At 36.1% G+C, this 22,792-nt stretch overlaps 1 protein-coding gene and 1 long non-coding RNA gene across 2 annotated transcripts in view; one reads left to right on the top strand and one right to left on the bottom strand.

Moving 5' to 3' along the window:
- Positions 1-17,525, bottom strand: part of LOC113118421 (partitioning defective 6 homolog alpha-like) — a 29,119-nt gene extending 11,594 nt beyond the window's left edge. The window contains exons 1-2 of the mRNA XM_026287566.1: positions 17,291-17,525; positions 13,910-14,132 (exon numbers count right to left, since the gene is read on the bottom strand). Coding sequence (XP_026143351.1) covers positions 13,910-14,132; positions 17,291-17,353 — 286 coding nt within the window. The 5' untranslated portion in view covers positions 17,354-17,525. The remainder of the gene's footprint in view (positions 1-13,909; positions 14,133-17,290) is intronic.
- A 1,058-nt stretch (positions 17,526-18,583) lies between these two features.
- LOC113118787 (uncharacterized) lies at positions 18,584-21,853 on the top strand. Its single transcript, XR_003294373.1, has 3 exons — positions 18,584-18,970; positions 19,430-19,515; positions 21,567-21,853. It is a non-coding gene; the product is annotated as an uncharacterized LOC113118787 (long non-coding RNA).
- The last annotated feature ends 939 nt before the right edge of the window (positions 21,854-22,792 follow it).

Below are 22,792 nucleotides of genomic sequence, written 5' to 3'. Positions count from 1 at the left end.
TTATTATCAATATGGTAACCGTTGTCCTGATTAATATATTTTTGGAAACTGTACTTTTCGGCATTCTTTAAGAAATAGAACATTTATTTGAATAATGTATTTTTTAAGAAAATTATACATCTGTACTGTCACTTTTGATCTTAAAGAGCTATTGCTGAAGAACAAAAAATGTATTTATTTTTAAAAAATGGTAATGGTAATTACAAATGGTAATGTATCTCTTTACTTTCTAAATGCTAGTGTATATCCTGCAATAAAGGAGTTTTGACGGCAAGAGTGCAGTGTATTAATGTCAGTGCACTGATGTCTATGGGGCTAATGTTTTTTTCTGTTGGGATTACTTCATAGGCTGATGAGAGCTGGCTGCTAATCCCAAATGAATAATACTTTTACACACACACACACACACACTTTTATACACACAAACACAGCTCACATCTATTTGACAAGTTTTTATATATCTTGAGAGCGGAGCATATTAAACGGATAGTTCACTCCAATTCTGTCATCATTTTCTCACCCTCATGTATTTTCAAGCTCATATGACCTTTTTTTTCTCTTTTGTGGAACAGTAAAGGAAATGCCTCGCAGAATATAAAGTAACACAAAGGTAGCCTATACTGTATGACTCGTGCTACATTCCAAACCTTCTGTTATGCTGGTGTGTAACGAAAGTTTTGCCACTGAAAGTGACAAAAATGCCCATGTAGTGAATTTCTCCTCCTTCAGTTATCTGTTACATATTTCATTCTATTTTAGGCAATACATTATTTCTAGTGATGAGTTTAACAGTGCCTCTGCAGATACTTTAGTGACCTTAGAGAGTCCGAGTGAATTTATTGCTAACATAAAACAGCTTTTTGAGGTTAAAGCTTATGCTCAGCAAGACTACTAGTAAAATAGTTATTTGTTAAATATTCTTATATATATATATATATATATATACAGTATTGTTCAAAATAATAGCAGTACAATGTGACTAACCAGAATAATCAAGGTTTTTAGTATATTTTTTATTGCTACGTGGCAAACAAGTTACCAGTAGGTTCAGTAGATTGTCAGAAAACAAACAAGACCCAGCATTCATGATATGCACGCTCTTAAGGCTGTGCAATTGGGCAATTAGTTGAAAGGGGTGTGTTCAAAAAAATAGCAGTGTCTACCTTTGACTGTTCAAACTCAAAACTATTTTGTACAAACTTTTTTTTTTCTGGGATTTAGCAATCCTGTGAATCACTAAACTAATATTTAGTTGTATGACCACAGTTTTTTAAAACTGCTTGACATCTGTGTGGCATGGAGTCAACCAACTTGTGGCACCTCTCAGCTGTTATTCCACTCCATGATTCTTTAACAACATTCCACAATTCATTCACATTTCTTGGTTTTGCTTCAGAAACAGCATTTTTGATATCACCCCACAAGTTCTCAATTGGATTAAGGTCTGGAGATTGGGCTGGCCACTCCATAACATTAATTTTGTTGGTTTGGAACCAAGACTTTGCCCGTTTACTAGTGTGTTTTGGGTCATTGTCTTGTTGAAACAACAATTTCAAGGGCATGTCCTCTTCAGCATAGGGCAACATGACCTCTTCAAGTATTTTAACATATGCAAACTGATCCATGATCCCTGGTATGCGATAAATAGGCCCAACACCATAGTAGGAGAAACATGCCCATATCATGATGCTTGCACCTCCATGCTTCACTGTCTTCACTGTGTACTGTGGCTTGAATTCAGAGTTTGGGGGTCGTCTCACAAACTGCCTGTGGCCCTTGGACCCAAAAAGAACAATTTTACTCTCATCAGTCCACAAAATGTTCCTCCATTTCTCTTTAGGCCAGTTGATGTGTTCTTTGGCAAATTGTAACCTCTTCTGCACATGCCTTTTTTTTAACAGAGGGACTTTGCGGGGGATTCTTGAAAATAGATTAGCTTCACACAGACGTCTTCTAACTGTCACAGTACTTACAGGTAACTCCAGACTGTCTTTGATCATCCTGGAGGTGATCATTGGCTGAGCCTTTGCCATTCTGGTTATTCTTCTATCCATTTTGATGGTTGTCTTCCGTTTTCTTCCACGTCTCTCTGGTTTTGCTCTCCATTTTAAGGCATTGGAGATCATTTTAGCTGAACAGCCTATCATTTTTTGCACCTCTTTATAGGTTTTCCCCTCTCTAATCAACTTTTTAATCAAAGTACGCTGTTCTTCTGAACAATGTCTTGAACGACCCATTTTCCTCAGCTTTCAAATGCATGTTCAACAAGTGTTGGCTTCATCCTTAAATAGGGGCCACCTGATTCACACCTGTTTCTTCACAAAATTGATGACCTCAGTGATTGAATGCCACACTGCTATTTTTTTGAACACATCCCTTTCAACTAATTCAACTAATTGCCCAATTGCACAGTCTTAAGAGCGTGCATATCATGAATGCTGGGTCTCATTTGTTTTCTGAGAATCTACTGAACCTACTGGTAACTTGTTTGCCACGTAGCAATAAAAAAATATATGAAAAACCTTGATTATTCTGGTTAGTCACATTGTACTGCTATTATTTTGAACAATACTGTATATATATATATATATATATATATATATATATATATATATATATATACATATATATAATTTTTTTTTATTTCTGAAGTGTTACATGATCCTTTAGAAATCTGATATGCTGATTTGGTGCTCAAGGCAAGCTCAAGTAACATTTCTGTTATGATGCTTAATATTTTTATGGAAACTTTTTCAGGATTCTTCGATGAAAAGAAAGCTCAAAAGAACAGTATTTGTGTTATAGAAGTCTTTTGCCAACATTACAAAGGTCTTTACTGTCATTTTTAAACAATATAGTGCATACTTACTAAATATCAATAATCTTACAGACCCCAAGTTTTGAACGGTAGAGTATATTTACTGTACTTTAATATTTGATGTTGATTTGATAGACAACAGCTGTAAGTGTTCACACTAAAAATTACATCCAGTTGCAGTATTTGCAGCATGATTACATGTGGTTAAAAGAAATATAATGAAAAATGCCCCTAAATATCTCACAAATATATTTTTGACCCTATTATGATGTCTAATTTTGTACTTTTTAGATTTTTGTTTATAGCTTTTCACATTGACTTTAACTGTACAGCAGTATGTTCTCCATGTTTGGACCAATAAATGATGAACTTATCCTGATGGCAAAGCACAAATTTACACACTTTCTTTACAATATAATCAGATATATGATACTACAGATCTACACATACACAGAATTATCTGAATTCAAATGCTTGCCGATATGTTGCTACTCAAACTTAGTTCATTAAACAGTCAAATGAAGTTCTCCCAATTTAACCAAGTTCTTCCTGTGTGCACTTCCTCCTTCAGGTGACTGATGAGGAAATACGGTTTCTTTCAAGTTCCTTTGCTATTCATGAGATCACAGTGACCTAGAAAGATCCTTTTCTCATCTAATATGTTCTCTTGTAAACATTGTAGTGTGATGCTTGCAATGCTAAATGTGGTGTTGAATGGAAAGAATGATAAACAACTACTTAAAAATAAAGAGCTGGCAGGTCAAGCAAGCATTCTTTTTTACCTTGTACTGTCAAAGACTGCACACACCTTAATATTTAAAACATTTCTGTGCATGTTTTTGCTTTTTATCATAATGCATATTTCTAGGAGAATACGGAATGCCTTTCAGTCATCAATTTTTCACAAATGGCTCTATAAATAAATGTAAAAACAACATGTCACCCAGGGAGTGGTGCATAAAGGCCACCAGTCTAACATTAGCCACAACCAGTTTAGCAAGTATGCAGTTAAAAATGGGAGCAATGTCATCTCAGTCACCGAATCTCCTGTGTTTCTCTTGCACTAAACAGTGCCTTCCATTTATATGGCTGTCATGGTGGCTGGCGTGATAATAGTGCACCTGTGGACCAACTCAGACCTGCCTTCGTTCTTTCATTTGATCTGATTGTCCTGGCAATATACTGGCCACTGACCTGTCGGCCAACAGTCAAGCAGATGTGCACTGAAAATATCAAATGTAAACATTGGAGTTATCATCTCTCATGGCTGCATGTGCAATTTAACAACTTCAAATGAAATTTAGATTTGTTTTTTGAAGTGAATGAAAGCTCTGACTATGATTTCCTTTTCCTCATATTGTTTCTTTCTTCCGTGGAACACAATAGGGAATTTTTTAAGTATGCACTGGACACGCTTTTCAATATAATGAAAGAGAATGGGGAATGGGACTGTCAAGCTCCAAAAGAGACAAAAAAAGGTCTCTTGTGCAGAATGTGCACTATATTCCAATTGTTCTGAAGCTATACAATATAAGAGAAACAGACGAACATTTCAGTCATTATTCACATACAAACACAAAATCTATCAGTTCTGCTTTGTGCGTTTATGAGAGTTTGTGAGAGAAACAGCAATGATTCATTCACTAATCAGACAATTCTTAATCAAATCTTTTTAATGAAAATCTGCTGAATGATTATTCCACAAAATCAGACAAATTTAGTTCGACAAGATATATACATATTTTTTTAATAAGAGGTCTCTTATGCTCAAAAAGGCTGAATTTATTTGATCAAAAATACAATAAATAAAAAAAGTCTTGTGCTGACAGAATTTACACACGGTGCACTTTTTTGAGGATTTTTTGATGAATAGATCGAAGTTTAAAAACATTCATTTTAAATATATTTTTAATGATATTAAAAGACTTTACATCTACTTTTGATCAATATATTGTCTCTTGTTGAATAAAAGTAAAAAAAAAAAATCACATGCCTTTTAAAAGTCTTTTATTATAGTGAATGATTTGCACAGACCACTTTTATGGTGCTTTTTTTGTAATAAGTGACATCAATGGTGCAATGCACTGATGCAGTACTTTAAAATCATTTTGAAAAAACGAATGAAATTGTCAGTATTAATGATATTTTCTTTCTTTTTTCTACACATAAAGCTATCTTATATCTTCAGAAGTCTTGTAACATAGCACACAAATCAGATGATCTAGTTTCATGGTGCTATTTTGACCTTTTTAAAGCTTGACAACTGTGATCACTATGAACTGTCCTTGAACAGAAAGAGCTTCAAAATGTTTCCTTTTGTTTTGTTTTTTTTTCCATGGAAAAAAATAGTAATATTCAGGTTTGGAACGACATGAGGGTGAGAAAATAAAGACAGAACTTTCACTTGGGGGAACTTCCTTTAAAATGTCCCTACAAATGGGAAACAAAGACAATGTGATAAGAATGAAACCGTTAAAAATACTAAACTTGTTACAATATCTTTCTTTCCACTTGATCTTTATTTGCCTTCCTTTTCTTTCTTTCATCTGTCCTTTACCCACCTTTTGAAGCAGCACAGTGCAAATGGATTATTTCTGATGGTAACTGTTGGGATGATGTTTCCATATCATCCAAAATGTCAAAACAAAAACAGCATGGAAGGCGCATGTTACATTGACATGCCATCCAGATAACCCTGTGTACTATACATAGCATTGCATAGACAAGTGCAGGCATGAAAACACACACACACACACACACACACACAGAGAGAGGACTTAGGGTGCACAACAGCTGCTGAATCCTCAGATCATTGTGCACAGAATTGGCATGTGGGGAAATATCCTTCCCATTCTTCCACTTCCTGCGAAAACCAGCAATACAGCCAATGGGATTCACACCTGCCTGCCACATATGATATTCCTCACTTATTAGCTGAGGACACAATGCCACACACTGACTTATTCAACCAAGGTGATTGAGAAAAGGGGGAGAGAGAGAATGTTATTTTGCTTCAAGGGGGTTTCTGCCTATAGACAGTGTCAGTCACTAATAAGACACATGGTTTCTGTTGAATTCAATATAGTCACACACACACAAACACACATCGTGCTCTGCGCACTCTCGAGGCATGACAGCCACATAAAAAAACATCTCTAGGCTCTGGGGTCTCTCTTGAAGTGCCTGTCTTCTTATTAGCCGTGTGTTCTCAGCGTGGATAGAGAAAACCTAGAGAGCTACAAGAGTTGAAAAGCCCAGTGGCTTTGTTACACTTCTGTTTTTCATCTTTTCATTGAGATTTCTCTCGCTGTGTGAAGTCTGCCACAGCTTTGAGGGGCCTGTATGCCATCTTCACAGACTCTGAAAGAGTCCAGATGTACCACTCAAAAAAAAAAAAAAATTAAATAAAATCACAATAATATTAATCACATCATGTGAGTAAAAGTCGGAGTACAAGCTATCTTGAAATTTCAAACATTCCAACTAATCGTTTCTGTATGGGTATAAACTGTACCTTTGGCATACGCTTTTATCTAAAACAAATTAAAAAGTACATTACAGTTCATATGTTCCCTGGGAATCAAACCCCCAACCACGATGTTGCAATCATCATGCCTTAAGGTCCAACATTTTTGTATTCGTTTTTTTGTATTTCGTCATCCAAACCTTGCACACAGTCAGACACATCAAAACAAAACGTTTTCTACTGATGCGAAAAACTGAAAACTGAACCCAATCTTTTTTTTTGACGGCTAAAAAGTTCGGAGGCCATGTGTAAATGTGTTTGACACAATGTGAGGTTGTGTTTATTTTTTAACGTGCAAACATTTCAAACTCGAGCGCGAAAGGATCTTTAATGTCAGTACTGGAAGAGTTCAAAAACACAGGAACATTTAATCCCAAACAAATTTAACAAAAAATGTAACGCCTCAAATAAATAAAGAAACATAAAATGTAGCATGACAATGTTTATAACAATAACAAACCATCTACTCCACTAATCTAAATTTTTGTATACGTGCCATGCAAACAATAGAGGAATGTGTCTGTCTTTGTTCATTACATACGCCCATCATACCCGTTTACCCATAATCACATGCTTCATCGCTCATGGCTTGAGATAAACACTTCCTTGAAGTTGCTCGTTGAACCTCGGCAAAGTATTAGAACAATTTTATATCGAGAGTGATGGCATGGCTTATTTTAAACCATGACAGATTTACAGCAGGTGAGATTATATATCCTACTCTGAATTCAGAAAAGAAAATATTAAAAAAAAAAAAAATTTATGCTTCCCCCTTTTCATCCCCAAAAGTTGCATGGTTGTGTGTGACTGGTCCCCATCTGCTCAGGGAACACCATTATCTGCTGGGATGAATGAGTGGATGGCCACTCAGTGAGATGAGCTCATACTAAAAGCCAGATCAATCTCTGTCTCAGTCTGAAAGCCCCAGTCAGAGAAATGCGGATGGGGTCGAGATCTGATTAGGGACCTCTGATAATCCCACCAGCTCACGGGATACATCACATCCTCGTGTCAATCAATCTATTCACAGCTAGTTACATTTATGTAAAATTTGTGGTTTTTAATTTTATTTTGGTTTCTGTGTTTATATATGATTGTGTTACTGGGATTATTATACCATTTTACAAGACAATTCTGTAAAGCCAAATGCAATTAAAACTCAAATATCACAGTTAATTTGCCTGAAGTTCAAATAATGGCACTGTCAGACTATACTTGATACGAATGCCATGAGGTAGTTCACCCTCAATACGAAAAACATTCATCTGTAATCATTTCATTTGTTATCATTTCTATCATTGTTATTCTAAACCTTAAAGACTTTTTGTTTTGTTGGGACACTGTAAAAATAGTGTGTCTTTGTAATTTTACTGAAAAATACAGGTAAATACAAGTAAAAACTATGAATTACAGTACAATTTCAGGTGGAAAACAGTAAAAGGACATTTCTACAAGTCCTTTAAATGTCCTTACAAAAGAAAACAAAAAGACCATGTGATAAGAATCAATAATGTCTTTCTTTCTTTTGCCTTATATATATATATATATATATATATATATATATATATATAAAACCTTGCTTGTGTACTGTGTTAGGCTAACCGAAACTTGGCATAGCACTTTTGTTTTTTTAATTGCTTCTATTGTCATCATTTGTAAGTCGCTTTGGATAAAAGCATCTGCTAAATGACTAAATGTACAGTAAATGTAAAAAAGGGTTAGTTCACCTGAGAATGAAAACTCGTCCATCTTCTACTCACCCTCGAAGCGTCCTAGGTGTATGTGACTTTGTTCTTTCAGAATAATCCAATCAGAATTATATAAAACTGTACCTGTCCACGCCCTGCACACGTGTAGACAGTGAAGAGATGTTCAGCTCAACTTTTCGCATGTTGGATGAGAAACTAAATGGACTAAACTGTGACAAAACTGAAATGTTTTTTTTTTTCTGTAATTATTTTAATTTGATTTAAAAATCACCTGCTGTAGCACACTGAAAAAAGGGTTTCATTCATCCAATTAAAACATTTTAGGGTAATGATACACATTTATATTTTGTTTGCTTGTAAAGAATCGGTATCGGAATCGGCCATGAAAAATCATGATCGTGCATTCCTACCTAGGAGTAGAGTATGGATGAATTTTCATTCTCGGGTGAACTAACCCTTTAAATGGTTATCTGTCATTTATCTTCCTTATCTGGAGTGAAAATAATTGTAATTTTATTATAAATTACTGTCAAATTTATGATCTTTGCAAGTAAAACTATGAATTTCAGTACTGGACATGTTTTATGGACAAAATTACAAATATTTTTATTTTATTTATTTATTTATTTTTTTAAGTAATCCATATGGCATACTGCATTCTGTATCCTCTGATGCTTCTGAAGAACAGAAAAACGACTCAAATAAAAATGTAAGCTATTTAAAATTTAGTAAGAAGAAAGATTTATATATTTGCATTTTGCTTGTTGTCATTTATGATATTTATGGCATTCAAAAGGATGAGAATTTACATTTCTAGTTAAACTATTCTTTATTTTATAAATCACAAACCCAGCTGTTTATATTTGCAGATATTATCCATATTAAATGTTCAGCAGCACAGGCAGCGTTTTCTGTTCAAATGCGCAAGCATCATCATACTGACGCATTTAAAACCACATTCCTAAAAACATGTCCTGTCGGTTGTTCCTTCCTGCTGTTTTTTTTTGACACAAACATGTCAATAATCAGATCTCACATTTGAACGTAAACCTAAAATAAAGAGCTAATATACCTCAATAAACGAACTACACAATTAAATCATGTCAGTATCCCACGGCCTCTTGAATAAACTCACAGTTACAGTTATGGGGAAGTTTATGTGAAGCACCAGGCTGTAAAATGAACTAGTTATCATCTATCAACAATAATCAGAGGGAAAGAACGCAAGCATGTCACCCAGATGCTTTTATCATGATCTGAGGAGGGTGAGAGCCACAGATAAGTACATTACTAAAGACTGGAAAATACGTGAAGGATTGAAAGCGAGCTTATAATGATCAAAACAATGAACAACAGAAGGAATGGGAATTGTGAGTCCAGGCCACATTAATGCTAGATGCCAACACGATGCAAACCCCAGACTTTTAACACAGTCCCTCCACTCGGTGTCGAAATAACCAGTCAACAACAACAACAGGGGGAAAAAAAGCTATTACAGCAGAAAAATGACATTTCTCCCAAGGAGCAGATGAAGCTGTAATCGCCCACTGACAGCCCCCCAAAACTCTACCCGGCTGCCACAGCGATAAGCCCTCTCTGGAAATGTGGCTTTCCTCCCCCTTCAAACAGGGCTTGATTAAACAGATCCACACTGAAAAACCGGCTACCAGAAATCTGCAGCAGGGTTCCCGAGTACCGCAAAGAGAGCTGGTACAAGGACAAGGGGGGCTAATCTAAAGCCGCCTTGCTCTTTAAATAGAAAAATAGGCATTTACTAATACTCTTAGCCACAAACAGCGAGCATTTCATCACCGAACTTGTCAGCATGCACAAACACAAGGACTGTGAGGACAACACTTCTCTTCATAAACAAGATGTGAGCTGAGAGTCAGGGGCAAGTACTTCCTTAAGCATGCCATTTTTGTATAAATAACATCATTTCAACCTAAAAGTGAAAATTCTGTCATTATTATTCTGTCACCCTCATGTCCTCAGTATTGTTATTTTCTCTTTGAAGCACAAAATGAGAATTTAAGAATCTTTACGCAAAAAGCGTTATTTCATACAGTGGGAGTTCATACTATGGCAGTTAAAGGGATAGTTCACCTAAAAATGTACAATTCTGTCATTAATTACTCATCCTCATGCCGTTCCAAACCTGTTCATCTTCTGAACACAAATTAAGATATTTTTGATGAAATCTGAAATCTGAGAGAGCAATGCAACTCAAATTCCCAGACCCAGAAAGGTAGTACATTGTCAAAATAAAATAAAAATTAAATTAAATTAAATGTAGGCAGTTAGCAGACGCTTTTATCCAAAGCGACTTACAGTGCATTCAGGCTATACATTTTTACCTATCATGTGTTCCCGGGGAATCGAACCCCCAACCTTGCGCTTGATTAGCAACGCCCTACCAGTTGAGCTACAGGAACACTAATAGTCTAATACTAAATAGTCCATGTGACATGCATGTGTCGTGGTACTCTCAATAATTGTGGGGTATGGTGACAAGGAAGAGAAGAATTGTAGAATAAAGTCGTTATTTTGGTTTTCCTTGCAGACAAAGTATTCTCTTTGTTTCGTCACAGACTGTTTTAACAACGTTATACGTTCCTGGGCCTAGGAACATTTCAGTTGCGTTGCTGTCTATGGACGGTCAGAAAGCTCTCAGATTTCTTCAAAAATATCTTCCTTTGGGTTCAAAAGATGAACGAAGGTCTTTTGGGTTTGGAACAACATTAGGGTGAGTAGTTAATGACAGAACTGATATTTATGAGCAGTTTCCAGGGAAGGGAGTCAGAAGTTGCATGGCCTTGTAGCACTATAATAGACCTTCTGGCTCTTAGAGAAGTCTGGCTCAGACATATAGATCTACTCTTAAATGGCAGTGTCAGTGTTCATGCTTTTTCAGTGTGTTCAAAGTTCCTTTAAGGCTAGTCACTTAACTCAGCGACCATATTTGTAACACTAGAGTATATATTTTTTCTGTATATGCTACGGTTTCAAAAGTTTGGAATATGTAACACGTTGTTTTTGAAACAGATACTTAACTTTAGCAAGGATGTATAAAACTGATTACAAAAAACAGTCAAGGCATTAAGAAGATTTTCCACAAAAATATCAAGCAGCAAAACAGTTCTATTAATATATTCGAATACGAAAAATAGGTGTAGACAGCGGTTTTCATTGTTGATGCATGTGGTTTCACACATCAGTTAAGACAACAGGCATAATCCCTGTGCTTGCAATGAAAAGCTGCAAATGTTTGGTTGGCTGTTACGTCACCTTTAGTCATTTGTCCTCACACTCTGGAAAATTGAATCATGCGCACACAACCCCACACATGTATACAGTAAACAAGCTGTATTAGTGTAATTATCAACAATTAACAATGAATAGTAACAACTAAGACTCTGATTTATTATGTAAGGGTGTGTATGAAGGTACGTTGGTTTAAAACTAAATAAGTATCGAGTTTCTCATTACAGAATTACTATGAACACATAATGAGATCCATCTACTATGCTAATTATGATTACATAATACAGGACTATTATTGCTGTCTCTTTCCCTCACAAATCACATCCATAAGAGGCTGCAGAAGCCAAAGTGGCGGAAACCACTGCAGGATGTAAGCATCTTATCCTTTCTTTCTGCACTTTCTCTCTCCCTAATGTCATAAGAGGCAACCCTTCACACACACACACACACACACACACACAGACAGACAAAGGCATACACACTATGACACTCTCCCATCTGAAACAACTAGTCTGTCCCAAAAGAACTCACTTTGTGTAATTTATGTCAATGTCACTGGTTCCTGAAGTTCCCTTATACTACAATACATGAATAAATATAACACTCTATAGGATATATGTTCACATACAGGTGTAAGTTTAACACATGATGGGCCATCAATGACATCTCTAGATTCTCAGCTCCAAAATGAGTAGTGGCACTTTATAGATAATTTCCATCATAACTTCCACAAAAACTACATTACCCATCACTAGGCACACACAGAATCTGAACTAACATATTATTATATATACCATTAAAATATTTATTAATATTATTAATTATCATTTTAACTTTAGTTTCAGTAATTTTGTTATGTGTTTGTCATGTGTATACATTTTTTTAAGTTTTATATTTAATAATTCAACAAACTTATTTCTAATTTTTTTAAGATTAAGATTTACATTTTTACTTGTAACTTTTTCCAATTAATATATAATTATTTCATTTTATTTTATTATTTTATTTATCATTATTATCAAAAACAGTTTTTAATATTTTTTATTTAAAAAAAAACAAAAAAAACAAGACTGATTGGAAATGGCTGACATTCATAAAATTTAACAACCCTTCTTACCCCATAGGTGTTTTGTAATTAAACATTTTGGATTATATGATTAATGCTTTCAGCTACTAATAAGAGTGTAGTATTTAAGATCCATCCTTCTTCCATACATTTCCCTTAAAATCTGTTCAGAAACTGCAAATATTCCATCTGGGCCTACCTATCATCAAAACCTGGAGGAGCTAGTTGAAACTTGATGTTCGAATAATATAGTTAAAATTATAAAACTGTTCCCTTTTTGAGTCTTTTAAAACTCTGAACAATGGTGCTCAGTTCCTTTCACAGTGGATTAGAATGGGTGGCGTAAACAAAAACAACAATGAAATAAAGGAAGAACTATTTGACAATGAGATTGCATTCCTAATAGCATTAGCGAAACATTTCCTCAGTGCTGTGGTTCAGATTTAATAAAACTCATTGAGTGTGACAAGGCATTAAGAGTGATGAAGAAACAGAAGGGAGAGCGGGAAGGTTGTGAAGATGACAGAAAGAGAATATAGACAAGGAAGGATGTCAAGAAAGCATCAAAGAGGGAGAGAAAGTGAGAGATGAGGGTGCAGGCTCATCACTCCTCCACGCTGTTATCAGACTCAGCACCTCGGGGCTGGCGCAGTGCCAGTACAGCCATGAAACGGAGATGGGCCCCGACTGGCACCATCTAACGCTGACGCCCACCCATCATAACATCTCATCATAGCCCTTAACGGCCCTCATCCTTGTGCACAACATTACACTACTGGAATTACTTTTAGATAGATAACTACATATGACAGCACAAGACGATACATCATTTTAATGCCTAACTCTTTCATACACACAAACACCTAAATGCATCAGCTATGCTGCATCCCTTTTCCACATGTGCAATTTTTTTTTTTATTTACCAATTCTAAACTTCTAATCCCCCCCCCACCCACCCATGTCCTGGTTTGACGTTGTTGAGATGAATGTTAAAGGTGAAGTGTGTGGTTTGTAAAAAAAATTCAAACACTCAAACTCCTTTGGATCCATCAACAAAGATGCATTAAATTCATCAAAAGTGACACTGATAACATTTATAGTTTTAAAAGATTCTATTTCAAATAAATGTTGTTCTGTTGAACTTTCTGATCATTAAAGGAAAATCTACTGGGCAACGCAATTGTTTTCATTATTTATAATAATAAGAAATGTTTCTGGAGCAAATGTTTTTTTTTTTTTTTTACAAAATTATTGTTTTTACTGTATTTTTGATCAGGTAAATACACCTTTGGTGAGCATAAGAGACATTAAAAAGTTGCCGACTTCAACTATTGGTTCATGTGCATTGGTCAGAAAAACAGGTAGCCCCTCCCCAAACTCAAACCATTGGTTCTTGCTAAGATCAGCCACAAAAAGTCGATTTCAATTCAATTTGGTAGTTTAGAATTGACACACTTCACCTTTAAGCTTTAAAACAACATCAAACGTTGACCTCTTCGTGATTTACATGCAGCACAACAACTTACCTCTCCTCTGAATGATAATCCGAAGCAGCGGATTGGCTGAGGACAGTGCTTTGTGGAAGTTGTCATCATTGTTGATTGGAAGCAGATCTCCATGGATGTCGGCATATCCCAGCAGCACGTCCACTCCGGGGATCCGGTGAATGGTCTGAAGCAGTTGGTAGAATTCCTGGAAGCCCCCGGCTCTGTTCCTCTTCAGGGCAAACCTTCGGTACTCCGCCTCAAACTGCAGGACAACCACAATCAAATTAAACCATGTCAATAAACACACAACAGGCCCAGCGCTTAGCTTTGTAGATCAATTCTGACTTCAACAGATTATGACCTTGTAAGGTATGTGAATGTGATCCATTTCTGTTTTTGTAAAAAACAGTGACTTCACACACACAGATGTGTCTTTTCATGAAGAGTCTGCAGACACATTCAGTGCCAGTTCCTCGTACCAATTTCAAGTTTGCTCCTGCAGCTGCAGAGCTGTTTGATGTGTACTTGCAGCTCGGAGGAAGCCATTAAGGTAAAAAAAACAGCAGTGAGGAACAAAGGGAGGGTCAATCTAATCAAGTGCTACAGATAAAGGGAAAGATGAGAACAGTGGCATTAAAAAGCTGAGCTTCTCCAGACCGCACACACACACACTGAGCGGATGAGAAATTCATCCCTGGAGCTCAGCTAAACATATTGGACAAAATCTGTCAGATTGCTCAGTTTATGAGGAGGAACTGCATCCTGTATCCATGGAGAACACCTTACATATGGAGATGGAGAATATGAGTGGGAAAATATACAAGGTCATATTGGAGATCATCTGAATATGGAGTCATTCAGTAGGTCACAGACGGCGTTTTCTTAGGGCCATGTGCCCATTCACTAAAATAATATCAAAGGATTTTTCCTGTGGTTGATAAAAAAAGAATCAAAGATGATGGTTCTTAAATTTGACAATAGAGGAAAGCAAAGAGATCTTTCAGATGTGATAATCAGCGACATATTTGATTTAAAAGGTGTTTCCATTCTGTCATCTCTAATCCTGTACGTTTCTCTCCGATACTTCTTGCACAATTATTTATTCAACCGAGAAAAAAAAAAGCATGTCTTTTTAATTTTTTATCAAAATAACTTGATTCGCCTCTAAAACAGCTTTGCTTTTCAGCTGTCATGTGACCACTTTCCCAATTCTTGAGGGATAAATCAGGTCTTACTTTTTTTTTTCTTGTTGAATATCCCGCTTCACTCAGAAATGTGTCACATTACTAAGGTAAAATGTAAATCTGTCAATAAAAAGACTGGCGTTTTAGAGAGAAAAATTTAAATAGTTTTGACACATTTACTGTTCTTCACACACATTGATTGCATAACATATTTGAATATATACATTATCGTCCCAATTGAAAACATTTACATTACCTCCCCCTTTAGAACAAGAATCAACACCTTATTCTATTAACATCTTATTTAGCAAAAACTGGAATAAAAAAACAAAACAGGAATGCTGTTGGACTGTGGGTCACCACGGTAACCACAGCAATACAGATAAAAAGGCCATACTTATCATACTTTACCAATGAAAACATGGCCTGTTGGAAAAAAAGACATCACTATGAACTGTATGAACTTTAAACTAACTAAAATGCTCACTAAAAATGTTTTTGCAATGAGTAAATGCTAGATAATATGAGACAGGATCCCATCAAGAGCTAGAAAAGTAGAAAAGAAAACATTTCCCTCCAATTTCCTCTCAGGAAGAAAAGAGTGTCACCAAACACACTGCACTGCCTGTTATGAAAACCAAAACCTCGGGAAAAGGGATTCAGGTGATTCAATTAGCCAGTTCATGCAAAAATATCCATACAGGCCTGGGACTTCGATGGAATCTTACTAAACATCTCTCTTTTGTTTACTGTTCTCCTCTTTCAAACATATCTATGCACTGCCTAACCAACATTTCTCAAGAATGAAGGGATAATAAAACATATCCTGCACTGTTTGGCAGATTGTGCTTGAGGTTTTCCAATAAGCATACTGGGCACACTGACAAAAAAAAAAAACAAAAAAAAAAAACTCCAATACACCAGACACCAACAATAAGTGGTCTGTGTCTTTAGTAATTATAGAGGCCATGAAAGACGTCATAAAATATATGAAATATTTTAAACATACATCAGCAGTTGCAGCTGTTAATATTCATTCATGCACCATCAGATGTCATGTAGTAAAGAGTGTTTCCTCCCATAAATGAGGCCTTTTTTATGCATCTGACCTCAGATGAACAGATTTATCACGATGACATTTTAATTTAGACAATTGTCGAATACTATTACACAACAGTTCTCAACCAGGAGGCAGGAGCTGACTGGGGGCCACAGCAAACCTGGAAAATAATGTAAATTAATAACAGTATTTTATACATTCCAGAAATAAATACAAGGTTTAAAAGATTTTATCGGGTAGGAGTTGGAAGTTTAAAATATTGTAAAAATCCTTTTCAATTCCTATCCAATAAATCAAGGAAAATTTGGAAAAGCCATGGGACCTTTGAATAGTGTTGTAGACAATGGGGGCCCTAGAATCATAAAGGTTGAGAACCACTATAAAAACAGCACATTTCAGTGTTCTTGTAGCACGAGATAAAAAGATAATCAGGAGTGTATTGGAGCTGGCTGATAGCAGAAAGGGGATGCTACAATCCACTCACAGTAGTTGATCCAGTCCGGCTTTTGGTGTTTTGGTCCAGCTTGATGCTTTGGCTTCTTTTGGAACTATTTTCACCCGCAGATAAGAGATACATTAACTGGTCAATCTTCACTAGCAATGAACATCAACAAGGTTATAATTAACTGTAACCTCGTCCCAGCTGTATTCCAAACAAATGCACTTTTGCTCTTGTATAATTGCTTATTAATACCTGCTTAGTATATTGCTTACTATGTAGTAGCCTACTCGGCTCTGCTAATATGATTAATGCTTCTCAGATGCATCATTAGGATCTGATTCTTCCAAGACCGCGGGATTCGGTTTTTGTTTTTGGTATGTAACATGCATAATTGATCAACAGGGCCCAATCGCCTCATTGCGCACGTCTGTCTATCGCTAGGATCCTTCACACTGCACCAGAAGCCCGTATCACATCACACGGACCGGACAGAGACCTGCTGTCATAATGATCCCAGCCAAGCGCGCTCGTCTCGCGCCTCGTAGTCTGACACGTACAGCACCATCAGCGTTTCTATCTATGGTTGGATTAGTACACAAACCCCAACACTGATGGGTTGGATTGAAAACCCTCCAATTACGGACACGCTCCCGCGGACAGCTGCGTAAACAGCAGTGTTTACACACGCACGCTGTCAAACGCAACCTAATACAACATTTATGGGATTCACTTACTTTGCTCTTCACCTCCACCACGCTCTCCTCGTTTTTCAGCGGCGTCCTGTGATGCCGTGACATGTTTGCGGTTTATATGTATTCCCACGGGCAGTATCACACGAGATTCCCCCCTAGATACAGGAGTCAGCAGCCAGAGATCGTATGCGCAGCATGAGCGAGCTGACAGTCGCGATCCGCAGTACTGCTTCACAGGCACGGAATGATTTGTTTAGAGCCGTTCTCCCGGCGGTGGGCGGGGCCAGGCAAGCGGAACGCCGCTAGAAGGCGTGGTCGTGTGTAGTATCACATTTAAGCCTGACCTCTCAGGGTGGGGTATGACTCAATGACCTCATTGTGTTAAAAGATATTAATAACAATGTAGAAATTACATCACGACTTTTAACAGTCAGTTTAGCCAAATTTCCAGTCAACGGAGAGATCCACAGGAAACATCAGGTTTGTTTTGTGGTGGTTCGCTTCCCAAAGTCATGATGGCTTTATCCCTGCATGCAGGGGATGCTGTGAAAGCTTCATCTTAGGGGACAATGCGGCTAGTTTTCGCACTTTTTATGTTTATATATCTAAATATCTATATAATTGTTGTTGTTCAAGGTAGGTTTATTTGAAAGGCAATTTATTTAGAAATATTGATCACCTCATTCAGTTTTGGGGCATGTCCCACTATATAGGTCGATTTTAAAACGAAACCTGCGTTTTATAAACTTTATATTTAGTGAAATAATTAAGAAATACAAACGAACAGAAAAATCTAAAATGTTAACTTGTGACAACATCTTTCTGTGATAAGTAGCCCTGGTCTCTCTCACTGCAATATTATCATGAGATTTTTATTTGCTTATCATCTGATAACTCCTAACTATTTAATTATAGCTAAATAAACATGATTTATTGGCTCCTTATTTATTTTAGCACTTTAATTAAGTTAAATTCTTGTAATTTAATTATAATAATATTTGTGTTAATAACATATTAATTTAAATCCTTTTTTTAAAAGATCCTGTTATCGTGTACTCAGGTTTTTCAAAAACTTTATGAAATTATTATTATTTTTTCTATACTATGGAAGCCAGTGGGGACCATCAACCGTCAAAATATTTTATTTTGTGTTCAACAGCTTGTGGATGAGTAACTGATGACAATTCTTTATCTTTAAGTCATCCAGTGGTCCCCTCTGATGTTTGCTGAGGCCCCCTAGTGGATCCCAGACTCGAGGATGAGAGCCTCTGTTTTAAAGTGTCTGCCTTTTCTCTCACTCAATGACTTAATTTCAGATCTGCTATAATTAGTACATTTCCTAATATGGTTCTGAGAAGAGCAATAATACATTTTTTCAAAATATTAGTAACAAGAAAATGTAAAACACATTAGAATTTCTGTGTACTGTTAACAGGTTCTAAAACTTTAATGGAGAAACTCTTAACGCATGTCTGCCTTTGTACAAAAATGTTTCATTTACTCACTAGATTTCCCTCCTCCTTTTTGCATCTTTTTCCTTTTAGTCTATTTGAGTCGCTGGTCTTAATTAAAACTTCCCTTTCTAGAGTTTCCCTTGATGTGTGTCCAGTCTCTGCTCTGCACACCCTCTCCGCGGGCCTCTGTCCAGCTTGGATGATGATGGAAAGCAGAAGAATGCAGGAATGCGGAGGGAGATGATAATCCTGGTTGCTCATCGCAACGGTCAGTGCTTTGATCTATTCTGCACTTGGTTTAGACCCAACCATTTCCTGGAATATGGCGGAGAAATGAAATGTGAATACATGCGTCTCTCTCTCACATAGGTATTGGCGACTCAGCTGACCCATAATTTGGAAAAGATTGGTAGTTTGAACTCTCCTGTTTGGTTTTTACAACATATTAATACTCATCTACATTTGATTATAATTGGGGAAATGAAATGCCTGGAGACTTGTCAAATGTCTGTCTGACACCTGAGCATGTTCTCTCCTCTGGCTCATCCATGCACTAATACCCAAAGTATTTAACCTGTCAAACCAGATGTTTGTTAGATAAGAACCTGCTGAGGCTTAAGGTCTGTTGAGTGACTTTTTGCCTGAGAAGCAGAAACTCAAGAAGCAGTCTGGAAGGTTTTTAATTCGTCCTTTTTAAAATGACTCACCGTAATCTTTTCTGTCACAGGAAGACACGTTTGACACATCGCAGGAGGAATGAGGTGGAGGGGAGGGGAGCTCTTGCTCCTATTAACCTGGTGTTTACAGTAACAGGTGAATGGGACTATATTCACCCACAAAGTATTAGTTTTCAGAACCAGGTTTATGTAAGTTTGTTTTTGCTTAGGTGATGAACGCTTAAGAATGTGATTCAAGAGAGGTCTGGTTAGTACAAGCCGATAAGATATGTAATACTCCCACCTCTGCTCTTCATTGGCCTTGAATATTCAGGGGGGAAAGGGGTGAAGCTCACTTGAATTATGAGAAATTGTTGTCATCATGACCTGAATTTTTTTTAATGAAGGGGGCATATCTTTCAGAAACAGAAATTATGTGATAGATGTTTTACTTTTTTTCTTGTATCTCAAGCGAAGCTGCCTTTCTTACTCACCCTCTGGACACATATCACTGCAAGTATATGACATTTTGCTATACAAATTATGCCCTTTAGAGCCAATTTAAGACAGAAATAACATCGGTAGAGGTAAGTGACAGCCTCTTAACAGGACAGATCTTAGTCACCCTGTTGTGTTAAATTGAAAAGGTCCCTCATACCTCAGTCATGTCAGCAGAATGAGCAAACATACCGATCGTACCTGTCTGTCTGGAATCACAACTATTTTTTTTGTTCTCTGAATTGTTCATCTCAGGTGTTTAAATCCCTGTTGTACCCTAAAGGTCTACTTCAGAGTGTTAAGAAATTAAATGATCACTCAAATCACAAAGCACCAGTGATGGTGATACGAACATTTAAAACCAAATTAATTTACTATTTTAAATTAAAGAGGCAGTGTAACTGTTTTCGAGATTGATAATAATCAAAATATTTCTTGAGCAGCAAATGGGCATTAAAATGGTTTCTGAAGCATCATGTGACACTGAAGACTGGAGTAATGGCTTATATATTTTTTTATATGAAATAAATGTATAAAAATAAAATAAATAAATCATAAAAAGGTTTACCCACCCAAACTTTTAAGTAAACAATACAAAACAGCTCAAGTTTGTGAATAGAATAGTAACAAATGCAACAAACAAATGAACAAATAGACAAATAAATACATTTTATTTATAACTGTAGTCTGGAGAGCTTAATCTGAAAGGGTCAAAAGTAAGATGGTGTAGAGCAAACAAATGACGCTTATGAAAAATAAGTAAAAAGATTCATCAAAATAAATTTAGTGGCTTGAATCAAACTCAGTCATTCAGTGAACTGACTGATAAGAGGTGTTATTAAAATTGCAACCATCAATTTTTTTTCACTTATGTCCAATGTTCTGGGAACTGTTAGTTGTAATTAAAGATACATATATTCATTTTATCATTATTATTTAATAATTTATATATATAAGCTTTAAGCTATAATTGCCTTAAAAAAATTTATTGTAAATAATTTGATGTAAGTGTCTCCTTTGAGCATCTTTTGTTGTTCGCTCAATTTAGATTCCAAATACAACATGGTGGGGACATAAAATGTTTCGTGGTGCTCCAGACATGGAAATGACGTAGTTTTATTAATGTTTGATGAGGAGCGAGGCTGGTGATATTTTTAATACAGGGACACTCAGTACTGCTAACGCTGTTCACGCACCAAAAGACACGCTTGGACGTACAGGTTGTGTGGAAAGAGATGTGGAATGTTCGTGTGGGCTTCTGAGGTGTGTGCATATTTATGTGTAAAGAATGCTGCCAGACTGGTCTGTACAATCTGCTTTGAGGACTTTACATTCCCCTGACTGTCCCACATCCCTCAGCACGTTACCAGACTCAGGCCGCCAGTCGTGAGCCTCTCAGCTGCCTACCCAGCATTCCATAGGTTTTAGCTTTAAGAAAAAAAGAATCTTTGGCATGGGATGATTGGCCTGTAGCTTGAGGCTAAAGTGCTCTGTGCTGTCACACAACTTATAAGAACAGTCTAAGTGACAGGGAAACACTTGATCGCTGACTGGTCACGACATGGCAAAGTTATGAATTTGTTACAGGAAATTTTAGGATGCCCACCTGTGCATGCCCTGACATCATGCTCTTTGACGAGATATCTCTCCTTTCTGTTTTTTAATAAGTTGCCTGTTTTTTTGGTTAGTAACCCATTGCTTTCTTCCTAGGCTGGCATTGTTTTATAATGGAGGTACATGAATATTGGCAACTGGCCTCCCATCTGAAATCTGAGAGCTCGAACTGGAATGTGAGACGTCACCTGGTCACCATGGTTACATGCCTGTATCAGCTGCTTTTTTGTCCTAGCTTGAGAGTATGGACTGGGTTTTTTTCTCTCTCTCTCTCTCTGAGTGAGTGCTTGTGAACAGGTATGAGAAGGTTTGTGTCTTGTTTGTGTGTGATAAGTGTGATAAGTATCAATGTGTAAATTTTCAGAGGACATTAAACTTGGGGGGGAGGGGACTTGATTCATGTTTTAATTAACATTTTTTGTGTAAAAAATGTTTATTAGGAGTGCATTATTTCAAATAGACAATTGTTCATTCAGACGAATTTTTTTTCTTTTTCTTTTTTTTTTACCCTGTAGACATAAGTAATTAAGTTCTGCCACCTAGTGGCCATAATGTCTAAAGTCAGTCAAAATAACATTAATAATAACTATATATATATATATAATATAAATTATAATATATATATATATATATATATATATATATATATATATATATATATATATATATATATATATATATATATAATTTAAATAAATTTTTAAATAATAAAAAACTTAATGTCAAAAACAGCTTGGATGTTCTTTTCTTTTCTGTTGATATGTAACAGGACATTTTTATTTCGGGAGAGTGATTACAGGTTGTTTTGGAATATAAATAGTTAGGTGACTTAGATTAGGGGACTTGGATAGGGGACTAAGGGAAATTTGGACTCATGTCATGTTTTTAAAACACATAAAAAAGCTATGTAAAAAGGTCAGATTGAATTTAGTAACTTTTCCGTTTATTAGAAACTCTTTATCAAAGGAGGCTGCTAAGGTATATTTTCATTCTATGATTCTTCCTCATATTATTTATTGTCTGACAAGTTGGTCTAATGTATATGCTATAGCTCTAAAACCATTGGAATTATTGTACAAACAAGCACTTACATTTTTAGAAAAAAAAAAACACTACTTTTCACCATTGTCATATATTAAATATGTATAACCTGCTTAGCTTGGAAAACATCACTAAGTTTAAAAATGAATGGTTGGTTTATAAGATTAGACGTGGTTTAGCTTTATCCTCTGGTTGATTTTGAAAACATAGTAACTAGAGGTGCAGCTAATGCTGATTGCCTAATTCCACATAGAAAAACCTTGTTTGGTCAAGCTTTTTTT

This window comes from Carassius auratus, chromosome 18 (genome assembly GCF_003368295.1).
Source record: "Carassius auratus strain Wakin chromosome 18, ASM336829v1, whole genome shotgun sequence".
Classification (NCBI taxonomy): Eukaryota; Metazoa; Chordata; class Actinopteri; order Cypriniformes; family Cyprinidae; genus Carassius; species Carassius auratus.
Note: the sequence above shows the minus strand (reverse complement) of the source record. Positions and strands in the feature narration are given on the sequence as shown.